General features: G+C 44.2%; 1 protein-coding gene across 1 annotated transcript in view; it reads right to left on the bottom strand.

The window, feature by feature from the left end:
* Positions 1-16,938, bottom strand: part of Dntt (DNA nucleotidylexotransferase) — a 33,389-nt gene extending 16,451 nt beyond the window's left edge. The window contains exons 1-5 of the mRNA XM_051199769.1: positions 16,736-16,938; positions 4,857-5,031; positions 3,635-3,763; positions 2,675-2,845; positions 1,720-1,791 (exon numbers count right to left, since the gene is read on the bottom strand). Of these exons, the coding sequence (XP_051055726.1) occupies positions 1,720-1,791; positions 2,675-2,845; positions 3,635-3,763; positions 4,857-5,031; positions 16,736-16,938 (750 nt within the window). The remainder of the gene's footprint in view (positions 1-1,719; positions 1,792-2,674; positions 2,846-3,634; positions 3,764-4,856; positions 5,032-16,735) is intronic.
* Between the last annotated feature and the right edge of the window lie 679 nt (positions 16,939-17,617).

The raw sequence follows: 17,617 nt of genomic DNA on the forward strand, positions 1-17,617 counted from the left end.
TCACTATGACAACGGAGTGGCACTTTCCAAAGTCTCAGGCTATGGACAAGAAATACACGCAAAACTTTATCTCAGTTACTCTTGAAAAACAGCGAGAGAATGGTGTGTGTGTGTGTGTGTGTGTGTGTGTGTGTGTGTGTGTGTGTGCATTTGCACAATGTGTGTGAGCATATATAACTGTGCATGTGGGGAATGGAAGTCAACCTAAGGCCAGGACAGTTGGCCAATGAGCTTCAGCTCAGCCTGTCTCTGCCTCCTTGGTGCTGAGATTTGGTGCATGTCACCACACCTGGCTTTGTATATCAGTTCTGAGGCTGTTGTTCAGGTTCTCAGCACTTCACTGAGCTCTCTTGAGCCTAGGGATGGTAACTTTTAAAGGTTTTTTTTTTGTTTGTTTGTTTGGTTGGTTGGTTGTTTTTTTTTTTTTTTTTTTGTTTGTTTCTGGAGAATCCTTTCACAGCCATAGTGTCACAAAATAAAACAGGTGAGAGGCAGACCAACATCTGTTCGAGACCGGTATAACCTAGGTGACAGACTGCCTGTTCTGTGAAGCCGTCTCTCCAGCTGCCTCTGGGGTGCTCAGTCTCTTCCACACAGTCATGTACCACACCTTTGATGGGAGGATGCTCATGGAGGCACAGCATATTCACCCGGTCTACAAGTGGGTAATTGCAGAGTACAGGCTTAAACTGTACTCAGAGCCTGGGCTCCTGCTTTGGCCGTACACTAGGTCTTGTATCACTTATAAACTAAAATATCTGGCCAAAGTACCAGAAACTCTAAGGTAAAAAAAAAAAAAAAAAAAACTGGGAGGTGATCAACCCTGAGTCCCAGAAATGAAGATGCAATGAGGACATGAGTTTGTGTTTCTGGATCAGGTTTGCTCTATTCCAATCCTTATGTCCCTTTGACAGTTGCAACCATGAAAGACAGATTATTGGTAGGTAATTTCTCCATCTTAGGACTCTGCTATGGAATAAGTTGGGCACCCTTGTTGAAGCCCTAATCCTCAATATGATGTTCTTTGTACATGGGGTCTTTGGGAGGTGTGCTAACTAGTTTTAACTGTCAACTGGACACAATTGAGAATCACCTGGGGATCTTAATGAGGAATTGTCTATACTACATTGGCCTGCAGGCATGGCGGCTTGGCTGTCGATTGATGTGGGAGGTGCTATTCCCTAAACATGGAGTCATGCTTACTGTAATAGTGTAGGAGTGAAGAAAGTTAGCTGAGAGCAATCAAACTGGGACCAAGGCATTTGTTCACCTCTGTCTTGTCATGTGAGGGTAACAGCAAGAAAGTAGTGGGCCACTGTAGTGAGATAGTTTTGTGGCACTGACCACGCCCATTGGGGGGTGGAGCCATGGGCAGAGTGACCAGTGGAAGGAGGTCGGAGGAGGCCAGGAAAGGCGCTCTCTTTCTGGCGTCTCGAACAGGATAAAATCGGGTTAAATTTCCTGGTGTTCATCTGTCTAGGTTGTAAGTTATTTCTCCCTAAATAAACATCTATTCGGCCTATTTGTTTATCCTGATCCTTATTTACCACGATAGGCCACTGCAAGCCTCAGCTTTCTGCTTCCAGAACAGCAGAGAATACATTTCCATTTAAGCCACTCAGTCTGAAGCACGTTGGTATGGCAGCCCGGGTTAATATAACCATCCTCAGCGAGTAAATAGAAAACCACTCCCCAGTCATCACATGTAAAGTCTCTTACTTTGAAGGATTTATATCGTTCATCGTTTAACACGGCTTTCACTTCAGAACTTTCTCCATCTTCAATAATTCCCTGCATGGAGAGTGACAAAAGATTTTGAGTTACGTCCTTACATAATCGCCATGTCAGTCTCAAACCCACCCCACCCCCCTGCTGGTTTCTCATGAGACTTGAGAAGTTTCCCTGGCTGATCTGGAGAAAGCAAGGATTTCCCTGTATTCCTGAAAACCCTTAATTGACCACTGATGCAAAGACCCTTTACAATCTTGGACATGGACACAGAGGGATGAGAGTCTGAATCCATAGAAGCTAAGACAAAATATTCACAGACATGTATTGTTCAAATAGTCCTGATAATTTTCTTATCAATGGATTCATCTTACTGAAGTAAGAGGACTTTTCAATCCATTAGATTAATTGTTGGCCCACCGAAAAGCCAGTCATTATCAAGGCCTCATGAGGTCTAGCCTAGTGCCTATGTTGTCTGAGCTGGGATATTTTTTCCTAGAATAATGTTCCTTGCTTTTGATTGGACTGAAACTTACTACTGGTTGGCAAACTTGTCTTGCTGGGAAATCCTTAAATGTTGTTAAATATGCAGCTACTGGCCAGTCTCTTACCAGAACACTATAGTTGCAGAATCAGCCTACTGAACATCACTGTTCTGGGCAGGAAGAGCTCTGAGTGATACTGAGCCTCTTGCCCAGCCAGGCTTGGAAGCCAGAGCACTCTGCTTCTCTGAGCTCCAAGGCTTGGGTCTTGTCCATACTAGCTCGGTCCACATAGTCCTACTGGGATCATGCTGGATTATGGGTTCTACACATCTATACCTTTCTCTTTCTGTGCCATGTTGGTCTATCTATACTAAGTAGGTAGAGAGAGTCCATAACTATGTAATCTCTTTAGTCTCTCCCATATCTATTTGGAGGTACAGCAAATGCCACGTCTCCCTTACCTCTATGATGCATTTCACCTTGTCCCCTAGACAGGGGATCCCCTCTGTGTCTTTCATGCTGATAATGGGGAATGGCAGAGATTTCAGTACGGCAGATGCTCTCATGAATGCCACACAAGAGCCTTCATTCTCTCTAAACTCATAATTTTCAGCCAGGATATCAAAGGCATCCTAAAAACCAAAACCAGGTGAGCTGGTCTGTTAGAGTCACTCCATGTCTCTCCTGTCCCTTCTACTAATGGAGTACCTTTGAAGTGAGGGTCAGCCTGCTGCACCTTTGCATCCTCCCCTGTGGGACTCTGTCATTTAACTAGACCGTTGTCTGGTGAGTTAAGAGACGACTGAGTTCAGCATCATTAGACATCTAGAAACAGCTTAACCAAGCTGTGACCTGGTGTTCATGGTGTCCCAGCAGTTGTGACCGGGTATAACACTTTGCCGTCTTCCTTACCAATTGGTAGCCAGGGTTCGTCATGATCCCCAGACATCTGGTTCTCTTTGTTTTATGTACAAAACAGCCAATGCTTGTGGAATGAAATGTGTGTTCATCACACCGACCCAGAGCCGGGGTTATTTAAGGTGACATGTGTTTTCTTTACTAGCAGAGAGTGCAGCTGTGGCTCAGTGGGCCTGGTGGCTGCCACCCATTTCCTGTTCTTCCTCACAGATGTGCTTGAAAGTTAGAGATGAGAAGCCCTGTGCTTGATACTCTACTAAATGTGTTACCCTGGCAAACCCTGACCCCTGAGCAGCTATAGAATAAACTGAATATGTTTTCCCGTGGCCATGAAAAAGGAGGCCCACTTGACAAAGAACCAGAGGTCAGGCTAGGCAGGGAGGCATGCAGAAGCATTCTATGATTTCCAGAAAAGTAATAATTTAACTTGTAGACTCATGGAAAGAAGCCTCAAGGCCTACTTTTCTCCCCCTTTGCCCTGGGTGTTGAGAAGGCCTCGTTACCGTGAACACCCGGTTACAGTTGCTTAGCGTGGTCTTTCTCTGACAAGCATACTGGGAGATGTTTTTTACAGTAGATGGTGGAATGTTCTGGGAGCCTGGCTCATGACTCGAGGAAGAATTTTCTCTCACCTACACAAAAGCATAAACATCCATTTTGAATGACAGTGCCAATAATAAGTGTATATAACTATAAATATTTACTCAAATATAAAGAAAACACTTAATTGAAGACAATTTATGGCAATTGTCCCTGGAAGAGGGTAAATTCACAGAGGATTAAAAATGTGTCACATACATCTCTAGTGGCCTATCATAACCGTGTACGATTGTCCTTTTTAGTAATTACACCAGGTAGCGAATTTCATTTTGCCATCTCATAAATGTACAATATATGTATTTTTGAAATCACAAAAATGAGAAAGAAGCAGCAATTATCATTTCCTTTATGGTGTGAATTTATTCCAGATGGTCCAAACCCCTTTCTCAGAGGCTCTAGCATTATTGGCCAAGGATTTGGATGTAAGAACTCATATTCTTTAATTTGTTTTCATGAGTTGTCAGAGTGAGAAAAATAGGAACTTCTTACTTTTTTTTTTTTTACTTCCAGAATATCAGGGCTAAACTATTTTGAAAAAATCTGTTCCTGAATGTGCTCATAATAACACTTCTCATAAGCTGGGGGGGTGGTGGCGCAGGGCTTTAATCTCAGCACTCTGGAGACAGAGAGGCAGGTGGACCTCTGTGAGTTCCAGTCCAGCCTGGTCTACAGAGAGAGTTCCAGCTAGGGCTGTTATACAAAGAAATTCTGTCTCAAATAAATAAATAAACAAACAAATAAATAAATAAAGTTCTCTCATGGGGCTAGAGAGCACTGGCTGCTCTTCCAGAGGTCCTGAGTTCAATTCCCAGCAACCACATGGTGGCTCACAACCATCTGTAGTGAGATCTGGTGTGGAAAGAACACTCTATACAAAAAAGTAGTTCCCATCTGTTTGATTGTAACATATCAACACTGCATGATATGTGTGTGTCACTTCAATTCCCACCCATCAAAAGAAGTGGTCGTGGTTGTTACATGATAGAGGAGCAATCGGAACCCAACAGAACTACGTGGACTCATGAGAAAGGACTCTGGAATCAACCCACATCTGTGGATTCTGAAGCCCACGTCTGTGGATTCTGAAGCCCATGTCAGTGGCCATCCAGCAAAGGAGACGCTTACCACAAGCTGGTGTTTCCCTGTCATCTCCACTGGTTTTCCTGCTCCCATGCATTCAATCAGCCAGGAGACGTCAAGGAGTTCGAGCTCGGAGCTGGCTTTGATGTTCTGTAGCTGGAGCCATTCCAGGACATCTGATCCTGAGTTGTTCTCTGCCACAATGTGCGTGACAGAATGACTAGAAATGGAAGCCAACGTTATCAGCAAAGGAAGCTTCCAAAACGAGACACTCTTCTCCCTCCCTGAGGGTTCAGAGTCTCCTAGCTGGTTAGAGACAAGGCACACGGCACACACTGGCCCTGACTAGGGATCTTCACCTACCTCTCTTTAAATTAGCGAAGCAGCAGTGGACTACATGCCAGGTTGCACACACACACACACACACACACACACAATATTAGCACAGTCATGTAAAACAGAAATGAAGGGAAGATGGAAGATGCTGCTGTCCTTGAATGTAGCCCCTGGAAGGCTGCAGGAGTTTTCACTCTACTTCTTCATTTCTGTTCATGGAAGACTCTAACCCAGCAGTTTTCAAATTTGTCTGATGAAACCTGAGTTAAAATTTTTATGAGAACCCAAAGTTCAAAGAGAAATAGGTGTAAATGTGCATTTGCCTGTGTATCCCCATCAGGTGGCGGCGATGGGGCAGAATGCCTTACGTGAGGCCCTGGGTGCGAGAAATTCGAAGCCAAGGAGGGCTCACTCTTGACAAAAAAAAAAAAAAAAGGCACAGAAAAAAGGGGGACATTTCTGCCTCTTAGCAGCCTACAGGAGACATTTGGCTAATGACGTGCATTCCTAACCCACAGAGGGCTGGGTGAGGTGTGGGTGAGGTTTAGAGAAGGAGCAGAGCTTGGGTGAGCCGAGAGAGGGCAATGGGTGCCGCTGCCGCAGTCAGGGGACAGCAGAGGACAGAAGGGGGAAGGTGTGTTAACTGGAGAAATGGAGGAGCCAGGAGTGGCAAGGATCTTAAGTGCCTGTTCAGGAGCTTGGTTCTTCTTATCTGGGGATTTCAAGCCAATGAAGACTCGTGTAAGCAGAACACCTGCAGTGTTAGCGTGTCATTTTTAAAGCCAACCCGATCCATATAACACTTTGGAAGGGAGAGAGTTAGGGTGGGAATATGTAGGGCACAGCAAACGAATTCCTGGTACACCCGAAGAGGAGGCAAAGGAGAAGCCGTGGGCGCCTAGCAAGATCGCCCCGGGAAAGGTGGAGATTCCCACACAGGAATCTCAGTGAAGTGACCTCACTGCTGGTGGAACAGAAGCCCCGCCTCTTTGGCGGGGAGGTGGAGGCAAGGAATTGGAGCTGTTTCTGGTATGCTGCAGATGGTGGATGCAGATCAAAATGAAAATACCTGATTGACAGGCTAGCTTCAGGCTGGCATCACAAGACAGGCTGGAGGTTGGCACTGAGGCCATTTGGGTGACCGAAGCAAGTTGAGGTCAGACGACATTTTGTAGGGGCCAAGGCAAAACAGGTAACTCCATCCCTAGCTAAGGTCCATGTAATACTAAAAATTATTTGTAATACATTCCTTGAAAGAATCTTAGCATCAAAACTTTAAGGCAACAACATAAGGATTAGTCAGTTCATATAGGAAGCCTTAGTCTATCCATATCTCTACCCTTCAGAGGGAAACAGTTTTTCATAATATATACGTATATATATAAATATAGCTACATTTAATATTATAATACCTGTTACATATCAGTGTTCGTTACAATATTTTTGAATAAACACTAATGCTTATTTCTTATAGTAATGGAATTCTGTTTGCGCTCAGAGAGACTGGCATGCTGAGAGTCCTGAAGCTCAATCTCCAAGCCTCCTCCTACCATCCCCAGTACTCTTTTCCTGGGACCCTGCAGGCCGGTCCCAGCTCACACTGTGTATGGGAACCACACACCCCTCTTAGATCTCTAACCAGCTTTGTGGGTGATGGAAGGCTGGGATTGAAACTTCCAGTTCCTGTTCATACAACTAGCAAAACAAAATTGACACTGTGCATTAGAAACAACAACAAAAAATCAAATGAAGAACATGAGATGGTCACAGTCCGGAAGCAGAGAATGAACAGGAAGTAGAAGCCAGCAGTCAGTCCCACATAAAGAACAGACTTGAGAGTAAGAGAATGACGTATTCGAAAGGAGGTTTCACCAGGATAGGGAGAGGAGTGGGGGATGAAAACAACAACAATTCCTCAAGGACCCATATGACTCACTTCCACAGTAAGATTATACCTCTTAAAGGTTCCATGCCATTACAGGCAATGCCACCAGCTGGGGACCAGATATTCAAACATGAGCCTATGGGTGACACATTGAAATGGTAACAGTGCATAAAGTCTGTGATGTGAGAAACATGCACTCTTTCTAGTCACAGTGGAGTTGTGGGGTAAAGTCTTGATTGGCAACTCAAGCTAGAAGGATATTGGCAGATTTCAAACCCCGTGAATTTTTCCTGGAAGAATTGAGATTAAGTCTCAAAATGAGGTGTTCTGGAGTAGGGGCTGCATCAAACAGCTAGGAGCATGCCCTCCACTAAAGCGAGCAAGAGAAGCAAGAAAATCATGGTCACAATCAAGTATGGATGCATTCTTAGAGCGATGCCTGAAGAGACATGCTGGGTTCAGCATGCACCACTGGGTGTGAGCCAGGAAAGAAGCAGAAGCTAAGTCAATATTTAGACATTACCAAACCAGCTTTATTATTTATGTTTAAATTAAAGCACTGATGTAAATGATCTTTGTTTTTTTGTTCGTTTTGCTTTGTTTTTGTAAACTGGTCCTTTGCCACAAATAATTCAAGAAATGTGAATTTAGAGTTTCTGTCCATCCTCTTGTGCTCCCTGAAGTCTAGTCTGAGCTGGCATTGTTTCTTTGGGTTGTGGCCTTGGGAGACATTAAAAACTGTACCCTGCTAATAACTGCAGGGTTGGGAATTTGATCCTAGGTCTGTTTTAACTCAAAGCCTCTGAACTTAAGTAGCCGCCAGATTGCCCTCTGTGACTTGGTGCTTGTTCCAGAACAGAGGACTTCCATGATCAGTTCCTTCCATCCTCTTCACGGAAGATTGTTTGAATGGATGCCATGCCAATAAGAAAGAGAAGGAATGGCTGAATTGGTGCCATGTTGAAAAGCAAACAGTTCCTTCAGGGGGCAGAGATATGAATGGAGACTGCCTCACATCTGCCTAAGAAGCCCTTATATACAACTTACGTCTTCTTGTCTTAGGTCCAGTGTCTGGACTACAAGACTACAGGAGGTTAGAGCTGTCCCAAGAAATCTGAAATAACTGTTGTAGTTGCACACCGAGGTGGAGTGTCTACAGGGGGCCATGACTGCTCTGGGATCTCTGGGTTTTGCCTAAATCTCCGAGGGAGCCATCTGAGTGCAGAAGACCGGAGTCCATCTTGTAAACAGCCACTGACCTCTCTCACCACCTGGCTTCTCTTTGCCTAGTCTGCCTCTGGATGAAGCCCTGCCTCTGTAGTGGGCTTTGGGAGTTTCTGGGGGGCAGAGGAGCTGCTCTGAAACAACAAACAACAACAAAAATGGGTGCATGAAAAAATGCTGTAAAGACGCTACACTAGTTGCAAAAATGACACAATCCAAATCTGGTGTGTGTGTGTGTGTGTAACTCAGTCTACACAACAGCCATGTAAGGTGGACAACATAACTTCAGATGAGGAAATTAAGGCTTGGTGAGATTACATGAAGCCAGGATTCAACCCTGCTGTGCTGGACGCCAGTAACTTAATATTCTGCAGTTAGATCTCCGAGGGAGGTTCCATTCTCTGAGGGAGGTTCCATTTATTTGGTCAAGACACTTCTCTACACTTCCTTATTTCTGTCATGAACTATCTACCATATTTTTTCTACTGATGAGTGAAATATAGATGCCATAGGTAAAAGCAATAAGGCTGAGGTAGGCACTACCTTACCTACCAGGGATGCCTGGGCTTTGCAGTTGTAGTAAGCGGTGACAGGAAGTCCTCAGCCAACTGTCTCTAATCTATTTCAAATGCCCCCAGGAGTTGCTAAGATTTCAGAGCTCAGCTTTTACCCAGTTTCTTGGACATGTCAAATAACTAGCATCTTGGACTAAGGTTGACAAGGTTTTCATTGATTGTGTTTCTTCTGTGACAGCATTTGCTCCTCTGCAGAACAGAGAACTCTGGGCCCACCCAGGACGGAAGAGGCTGCAGGCTGGAGCCTATGGTTGCACACATGGTAGTGGCAGTGTGTGTGTGTGGGGGGGGGGGGTAGGAGTAGGGAGTTGTATCAGAAAACAACCTCAAGTGCTGATGCTCCGTTTCTATCTTGTTTGATATTCAATCTCCTTCAATGGTAACTACCCATCATGCACTCCTCATTCATGTTAGTCCTTGCCCCACAAGTCAGGGACAGTGGTCTCATTTGGGGTACAACCATGCCTGGTGTCCAGCTCAAGGCCAGATTCATAGTCATCATCAATAGTTATTTGTTGAATTAATGAAATCACCAAGAGTTCTAAAATAATACTTCTCTGTCCCTAAGTTCCACCAAAGGAACTAAGGAACTAGCATTCAGCTCTCTGGATGTGTGTGGTGCCCAGGACGTGTTCATGGTCTATCTTGTTTCAACTGGCAAATGCTTGGTTTGAATATGGTTTCAGTGTGTCCCCTGAGGGTTCATGTTCAGAATCTCCGTCTCCAGTGTGACAATGTAGATGGTATAAAACCTCTAAGAAGTGAAGCCTAGTGGGAAGTAATTAGTAATTGGGGCACTGCTCTGTGAAGGAATTAATGTAGTTCTTCCAGGATCCGGTTATTTCTCATGGGAATCCGGTTCATTCTCACAGGATACAGTTAGTTCTCCCAAGAGTGATTGTTAGGAAAGAAGAAGGCTGGCTTTTTCCTGCTTTCTGGCCTTCTCAGCCATCCTTAGTCATCTTCCCTCTGGGATGGCACTAGTCATGAGGCCCTACCAGACCTGAGCAGCTGGTACCATGCTCTTGGACCTCCAGAACTTTGAGATAAAAATATACCTCTTTTCTTTATAAATTAGTCAACACCAGGCATTTTGTTATAGCAATGGAAAACAGATTAACACAACAAAGATGGCCACAAGGCTGAAGTAAGTTGCAATTGTGACCCCAAGCACATTATCTAAGAGGGTAGACAACGTCTTACATGAGTCTCTCTTGTCCCTGACTGATTGCTCCAGGTGGGATCCTCATGGCCTTGCATCATCAAGTCTCAAAAGTCACACAGTGCCATTTCTACTTGGTTGAAGTAGTTACCAGCCCTCCAGGATTCAAGGAAAGGAAAAGCTGGTTCTATTGCTTCATGGAAGCAACCATATTGTAGGTGGAGTTCTCTTGTCCTGCAGTCACTCTCAAATGCACACACTGAGGCTTATATTAATTATAAATGCTTGGCCAATAGCTCAGGCCTATTACTAACTAGTTCTTACAACTTAACCTATTCCTATTAATCTATGTCCCGCCCCAAGGCTTATAACTTTTACTTCTCTCATTTTGTGTGTCCAACTCATTCTCCATCTGGCTGGAGACTCCTCTGACCCTGCCCTCCCTCATTTCACCATTCTCAATTTGGCTTTCCCACCTAACTATATCCTGTTCAGCTATTGGCCAGTCAGCTTGCTTATTAAACCAGTCATAGTGACATGTATTCACACAGTGTGGAGAAGGATTATTCCACAACATTCATACTATGAACCACTGCATAGCCCAGATCTACACTTTGGGAAACATGGCTGTGGACTAGGGCAACACTAGCCTAGACTAGGTCATTGATAGTGTGTTTCCAAACCTGCTACTCATTCCTTTTGGGGTCATTTTAGGGACTATAAGCCTGAGCATGAAAAGCTATGCACATTTTATGCAATCTGTATTTCTTTTTTCTTTTCTTATTAAAAATGTTGTTACTGATTGGGTGGTGGTGATGCACACCTTTAATCCCAGCACTGGGGAGGCAGAAACAGCCGGATCGCTGTGAGTTCAAAGCCAGCCTGATCTATATAGCCACACAGAGAAACCCTGACATGTAAAATCCAAAAAAAAATATTTTTTTAAATGTCATTATTGGCTCTTAAAAAACAAACAAATATTTATGTGCATTAGTGTGAAATCTCCTAGAACTGGAGTTACAGACAGTTGCCATGTAGGTGCTGGGAATTGAACCTGGGTCTTCTGGAAGAGCAGCCAATGCTCTTACCCACTGAGCTGTCTCTTCAGCCCCCAACATCTGTATTTCTTTGCATGTATGAGGAAGTGTGTCTATGTTTGTTTGTTGTATGAATGTGTATATGTGTGTGTGTGTGTGTGTGTGTGTGTACGTGTGTGTGTGTGTGTGTGCATACATATGTTGAAGATAGAGGACAATTTAAAGTGTCTGCTTTAGATACTCTCCAATTTGCTCTTATTTATTTATTTGTTATGGAATTAGCTTACACAGCTTAGCTCTAAGTACTTTTCTCACATAACAATCTGCTGGTTCTTGTCTCCCCTCCCTAGCTGGCACAGCCTTGTGCCATATTATTAGAGAAGCTTTACATAAAGAAGGGAGGCAGCCATTGTTACCTCTACCCCTTCCAGGGTGGCTTTCTAAGTGCTCATGGATGGTCATCCACTTCCATGATTGTCTTTGTTGCCTGGGAGAAGTCATGTAAGGTATTTTGTAAACAAGGACTTTAGCAGTATTTATAGTTAAACTGAGCTGCTTAGAGAAGATGGCTTAACCCACCCCCACAACAGATCAGCCAGTTCTCTTGGCAACCAATGTGTTTAGAAGCTTTGAAAGTAAATCAGCTGAGGTTGAGTTTTAATCCACACCCAGATGCATCAATAGAGACTCAATAGAGACAGCCTTCTCTTCCAGCCCTGGCCAGGCATTTAGAAATTTCTCATTAAACCGAAGCTCACGATTTTTGAAACAGAAAGTAGTTTGGATCAGAACAAGAATAAATTTTCTAATTTTGCTCTTGAATTTATAAAAAATAAAGTTTTTATTAGGTTGCTGATGACAAAAGTAGAAACCATAGACTGAAGGAAAAAGGTATTTAATTACAGGGTTTGGCTAGAGCAGTAAAGCCTCCTTGCTGCCATGAGCTTTCTCAGGCAAATATTATAAAGGGGATCCTCCCGGGGAAAGTGGCTAGTGTGTTGTGGGAGGCACAGAGGTCTTTGTGTTCACAGATAAGCATTGCACTGCGAAAACCTGGAATGTTAAGCACACAGGGTCGTTCCTACAAGGGAAGGAAGGTAATGTTTGTTAATCCTCACAGAAGGCTAAAGAAGATGTGCTTCCTTGCCTGGTGAAATTTGATGTGAGGTTTTATTACAATGAGATCCCCCATAGGCTCTGAAGACAATAGCTCTGAGATTGTGCGTGTGTGTGTGTGTGTGTGTGTGTGTGTGTGTGTGTGTGTGTGTGTGTGTGTGTGTAGAGGGGGGTTATCATTACAAAGGTCAAATGGTGAACAGGTGGAGAGTAAAGGCAGACAGGTTGGAAAAGCTACCCCCAGCACAAGCTGTCTTGAAGGAATGAGCTGTGGAGCTAAAGCCAGTTTTCAGTCACATTGTGTCTGCAGTCACAAGAGAACAATGATAGCTCGCAAGACATTCACTGCTCTCTGTACCTGGTTGTGTGTGAGGAGACCAGCTTCCTCAAGCTCCTGCTGCTGTGACTTCCTTGTGGAGTGTGGTCTCTAAACCCTTTCTTTCTCAAGTTGCTATTGACAGGGTACTTTGTCACAACAACAGGAAAGAAACCAAGGGGTTGGAGGGTTTTCTCAGTGGTTAGAGCTCTTGCTGCTCTTGCAGAGTTCCAGGTTCGGTTCCAGAGCTGACATGTCACATGACTTACAACTATCTGGAAACCCAGTCCCAGAGCATCCAGCACCCTCTTCTGTGGTGCACATATATGTAGGCAAAACATTGACTGATACACATGAAGATACAAATTAAAAATCTTTTTTAGAAAAGAAACTAAGATAATGGCAATCAATATATAATTTCTGACTCCCTTTCCCATTGTAAACTCTTTGCTGACTAGATTCATGTCTTCTATTTTGTTTTACCTTAGCTCTACAAATATTATACACAGCAGGCACTGTACAGAGCAGTCTTTAGTGATGGTGTGAGGATGCTTCTTGCTTTCAGCAAAGACAACATCCTCCGCTAGAGTCCTCCATTATAGGAAGATGCGAAGGACTTGGCTGGATGATGCTGTCCCCTGGTGCATTTGCAGCAGCTGGAGCAACATTGGCAAGCATAAAGCTTCTAGACGAATAGAAAGATGGGACTCAATCCTTTTTTGGTCACAGCTCCTGCTGCCTCAACTACGATGATTTTGTTTCAAGACATAGGGGAATGTAACAAATGTATTTATAGAGAAAGGTAGATGCCAGATGAAAGCTTCCAAGTAGCTCACCCTATTTGGGAACTCAGGATGCAGTCAGGATATAGAAAACAGGAGGAGATGTGGGTCCATTTTTTGAGCCTGCATTAGGTGAGTTGAAGTTAGCAATGTGTTCTAAAGTCTAGGATGCTGGTTGCAGGGTAAATTCAGCATCCTTTTCTCTGATGTTTAAAACGACATCAAGGGACTAGGTATCTCTTCTCATTCACATTTTAGGGACCTAAGTGGCACATAGAGTGGCTGAGCATTCCACTCAAAATAGAAGGTTCATGTTGGAGGGAATAGAGTCTCTCCAGAGAGTTCAATACATTGAGGATCTCAGATAAGGTAGGAGCAAGACTGGCCCTCTTGGCTTCTGAAAGTACACAGGGGCTGTGGACACTGCAGCCTGTTCCAGGGCACAGCATGCTTTTTGCCTTGGGCTTTGAGTTTTACAAACCAAGAAAGAAGTGTAGCCAATCAGTGTCCTTGCCTTTTTTCGTTTTAACTAACTTGTATTATGAATCATTAATATTATTGTATCTGTGCATACATGTTAACATGTGACATGGTGCACATATGGAGGTCAGAAATCACCTCTGTAGAGTTGCTTTCCTTCCTCCTTTGCCTGGGTTCTAAGAGTTGAACTTAGGTTGTCTGGCTTGTACAAGTAATTTCATCTGCTGAGCTATTTTGCCTGCCTTAGAAAAACCAAAACAACATTTCTGTTATCTTCATTTTTAGTTTTAATTTTTTATTACATTTTTAAAATTTATTTTTTTTTAATTTTAATTGGTGTTTTGCCTGCATGTATGTCTGTTTGAGAGAGTCAGATCTTGGAGTTGCAGACAGTTGTTAGCTGCTATGTGGGTGCTAGGAATTGAACCTGGGTCCTCTGGAAGAGAAGCCAGTGCTCTTAACCACTGAGCCATCTCTCCATCCCTAAAATTTATTTTTTAACGTGTATAAACTTTGCCTGCATGTCTGTGCACCATTCGGGTGACTGGTGCACACAGAGGTATCAGATCTCCTGGAACTGGAGTTAAAGATGGTGGAGACCTACCCTGTGGGTGCTGGGAAGCAGCCTGGGTCCTCTGGAGGAGTGATTGGCTCTCTTAATCACTGGGCCATTTCTGCAGCCACAAATTAAAAGAGTTTTAAAGCATTTATTTATTGTGTGGGTATAGAAGTCAGAGGCTGACTTATAGGAATTGCTTCTTTTCTTTACCATGTGCTTACCAGGGATTGAACTCAGGTTGTCAGTAAACACACTTACCCACGAAGCAATTTTGTGTGCTCTATCACCATTTTTAAAAGTGCATGTCTAAGGCCAGGTGTGAAGGTACACACCTTCAATCCCAGCACTTGGGAGACAGAGGCAGGAGGATCTCTGTGAGATTGAGGCCAGCCTGATCTACAGAGTGAGTGAATTTCAGGACAGCCAGAGCATCTGGAGAGACCCTGTCTCAACAAACCAAAAAAAAAAAAAAAAAAAAAAAAAAAAAAAAAGTATGTCTATTATAAAAAGGAAAAATTGGGAGACACAGAAATATGAACATACACCTTCCCACATCAGATGACTGCTTATAGTGTTTTCATGGGCTGCCTTCCGGCCTTTACTCTGACCTAGTTTATAGTGTGGAGAAACAATCTTATCCTTTATGTATGGCTGTACAGGATCTAATGAATGAACAAGAAATTAATCGCACTTTTTACTTATACCACCGTGGACTTTGTCAAAGGATACTGACGTCCTTTCTCTCATCTCAGCATCGCATCAGACAGAACACTGATCTGAATGCCAAGGTTAGGGAGAAAAAAGCGACTGTCCAGAACTGCAGGTCTGGAAAGGGTCAGAGCCACGAGGCGAAGTCTAGAAGTTTCTCCCTACAGAAATCTTGGCACAGAAAGTCTGTTAGCACCGGGGCTTCTGTTTCCTGTGGTTCATTTTCCTCTAGTAGACACGCTGTCTCCAGAGCAGCTGGCATAGTCCTGGCAGCGGGCAGCTGGGGCACCGTCTGCCCCTTGATTCGCTTTGCCGATAAAGTGCCCTGCTTCCTGACCGTCACCCTGAACACTTGCCTCGGTCACTTTGTTGCTCAGCCAGCGGGCCTCGCCTGAAGCTTGGACTTTTCCAGAGAGCTTTCTCAGTAAGTGGTACTCAGAAGGACCGCTCTCACCCTGCCCTCCTTGCTGGTTCATGCTCAGTTTCTTTACCATGAAAAGCAGCTTCACATCTGCTGAAGCTGTTCCTTTCTGTTTTTAAATTGCTCTTTAATTTTTGTTTCTGTTTTTTGCCCCCCTCCTTGATCTATCTACTCCCCCCCCCTTTCAGTGCTAACACTGTAAGTCTCATAGATTAGTTATAGTTAAAAATGAGATTAAATTAGGCTTGCTGAAAAGGATGTTAGGGAACAAACTTGAGAGTGGCTGTGATGACTTAAAACAAAGCAAAACAGGAGACCATGTGACAAGAGCTCAGAAAACAGAGAACCCCGGACACTCAGGGAACTCTGACTGGGGACATTTTAGCAAAAGAACGAATTGTCCCCTCAGTTTGGTGTGTGGAGTTTGGCATGCCTGGTTACTGACCTCGGAAATGCTCTGCAGTGTTTCAAAGCCCGCATTTCACCAGCAATACATGTTTGGCAATTTTCTTGTTAAATTCAAAGACTTAAAATTCAAAATACCACATAAAAGTCATATCCTCTCTGACATGACATTCTTCTCCACACACCCTTGCACAATCACACACAGGGAACTGAGTGGATCTCCCACACTCCCCACCGAAACCCCAGGTCCATCTGCAGCTGCCATGTGTGCCAGGGCCTTTACCGGGGCCTTCTGAATCACCTTGAGTCTCCTCATTGATTCAAGACAGTGAATGTATAGAATGGTCAGAAAGACAATGGTAACCGCTGCTTACTGGCAGTGACTCTGGTCTAAACTGTAGCTTTGACTACCTCCCTGCCTCTCACCACAGCACTCTATGGTGGCATCTGTCATTCCTAGACAAACATCTTTAACCAGCATCTCATCCTGAAGCCTACTTGGACCACTCCTTGGAAAGCCATCACCAAGGCCACTTAGGCACCTGTGGTAAACCATCTCAGCCTAGCCCACCATAAGCCCTTAGCACAGCCAGGTGTGTGTAAGTCAGAGCCAAATCATCAAATGATCCTCCCTGCTCCAACACAGCAATCTAAAAACCTGAACCCGCTGGTATGGTCTCCGTTTGGTAAAGAATGGGCCTGAGTGGTTTCAACAAGAAGTTTTCTGACTAATGATCTCAAGAGTTGGTCATGAGAAGCCAGATTTTTAAAAATCTTATCTTTTGGAGCCAATTGGTTTCTATTAATCTCATTTAAGCCTCCACTCATCTTGCCTCCCTTAGCTGACTGGCTCCTTGGGTCCCATGGAGATGTCCTCAAGGCCCCTGCATGCCTGCCAAGTGGCCAGCGCCATCCTACCTGAGCTCACTTTCCACCCTGAACCCTTTCCTTCGGGCCAGCTCCATGAGGAAGGCTCTTCGAGTCGTTCCCATTCTCTTCTCCAAAATGAAGAGGACCAAGTCTCGAAATCTGATGTCATGGGTCGTGGCAGCCTCTGAGGTGCCTGTCTGCCTGGGCCTCTTCTTCCGAGGGCCCATGTGGACTGCTTGCAGTGGATCCATGGAAGCAGACTGCCTGGCTCTGCCTATGCCATCAAGTGGTGTCTCCTGCGTGAGGGCTGTGATGTCATCTCACCAGGGGAAAGAAGCTCATGGGTGCCACCCTGGTGACAGCTTCCTGATGAAGGAATTGCTGACCAGTTCCTTTGCCCAACACGGTGCTCTTGACAAAAAAGAGTAAGTCGAACTTTTGTTTTCACATGCTTGATCTCTGCAGCATCTCAGAATAACCTGGCCGAGTACTATTTCTTATTTCTAAATGTGTTCGAGCCCTTTATGTTGCATTTTTAAAGCTATGAAAACTATTACATTTACTTACTCAGCAAGGGGGTATGTGTATGCGAGCCATGGCACACGCGGGAAGTCAGAGTCATTTTTCTCCTTCCATTGTGTGGGTCCAGGGGTCAAACTCGATGAAGATTCCTGCTACCCACTGAACTATCTTGTGGCCACTGCTGACCGTATTTATTGATCCCTCTTTTACCCCACTTCGTTCGCTCCTCTTGGACATTACATTGGATGTCTATATTTTGCACACGTGTCATGATGCAAGTGACTGTTTTGGTTTTACACGAATGGCAACTGCATTTCTCCCTTGGTGGTCACTTTTTTTTTTTTTTTTAATCTTGTAACTATGATGTCCAGACCTCTGATCTACTCTGCTGCTTTTGTCACTGTCACT

Source organism: Phodopus roborovskii, unplaced genomic scaffold (genome assembly GCF_943737965.1).
Source record: "Phodopus roborovskii unplaced genomic scaffold, PHOROB, whole genome shotgun sequence".
NCBI classification, from domain to species: domain Eukaryota; kingdom Metazoa; phylum Chordata; class Mammalia; order Rodentia; family Cricetidae; genus Phodopus; species Phodopus roborovskii.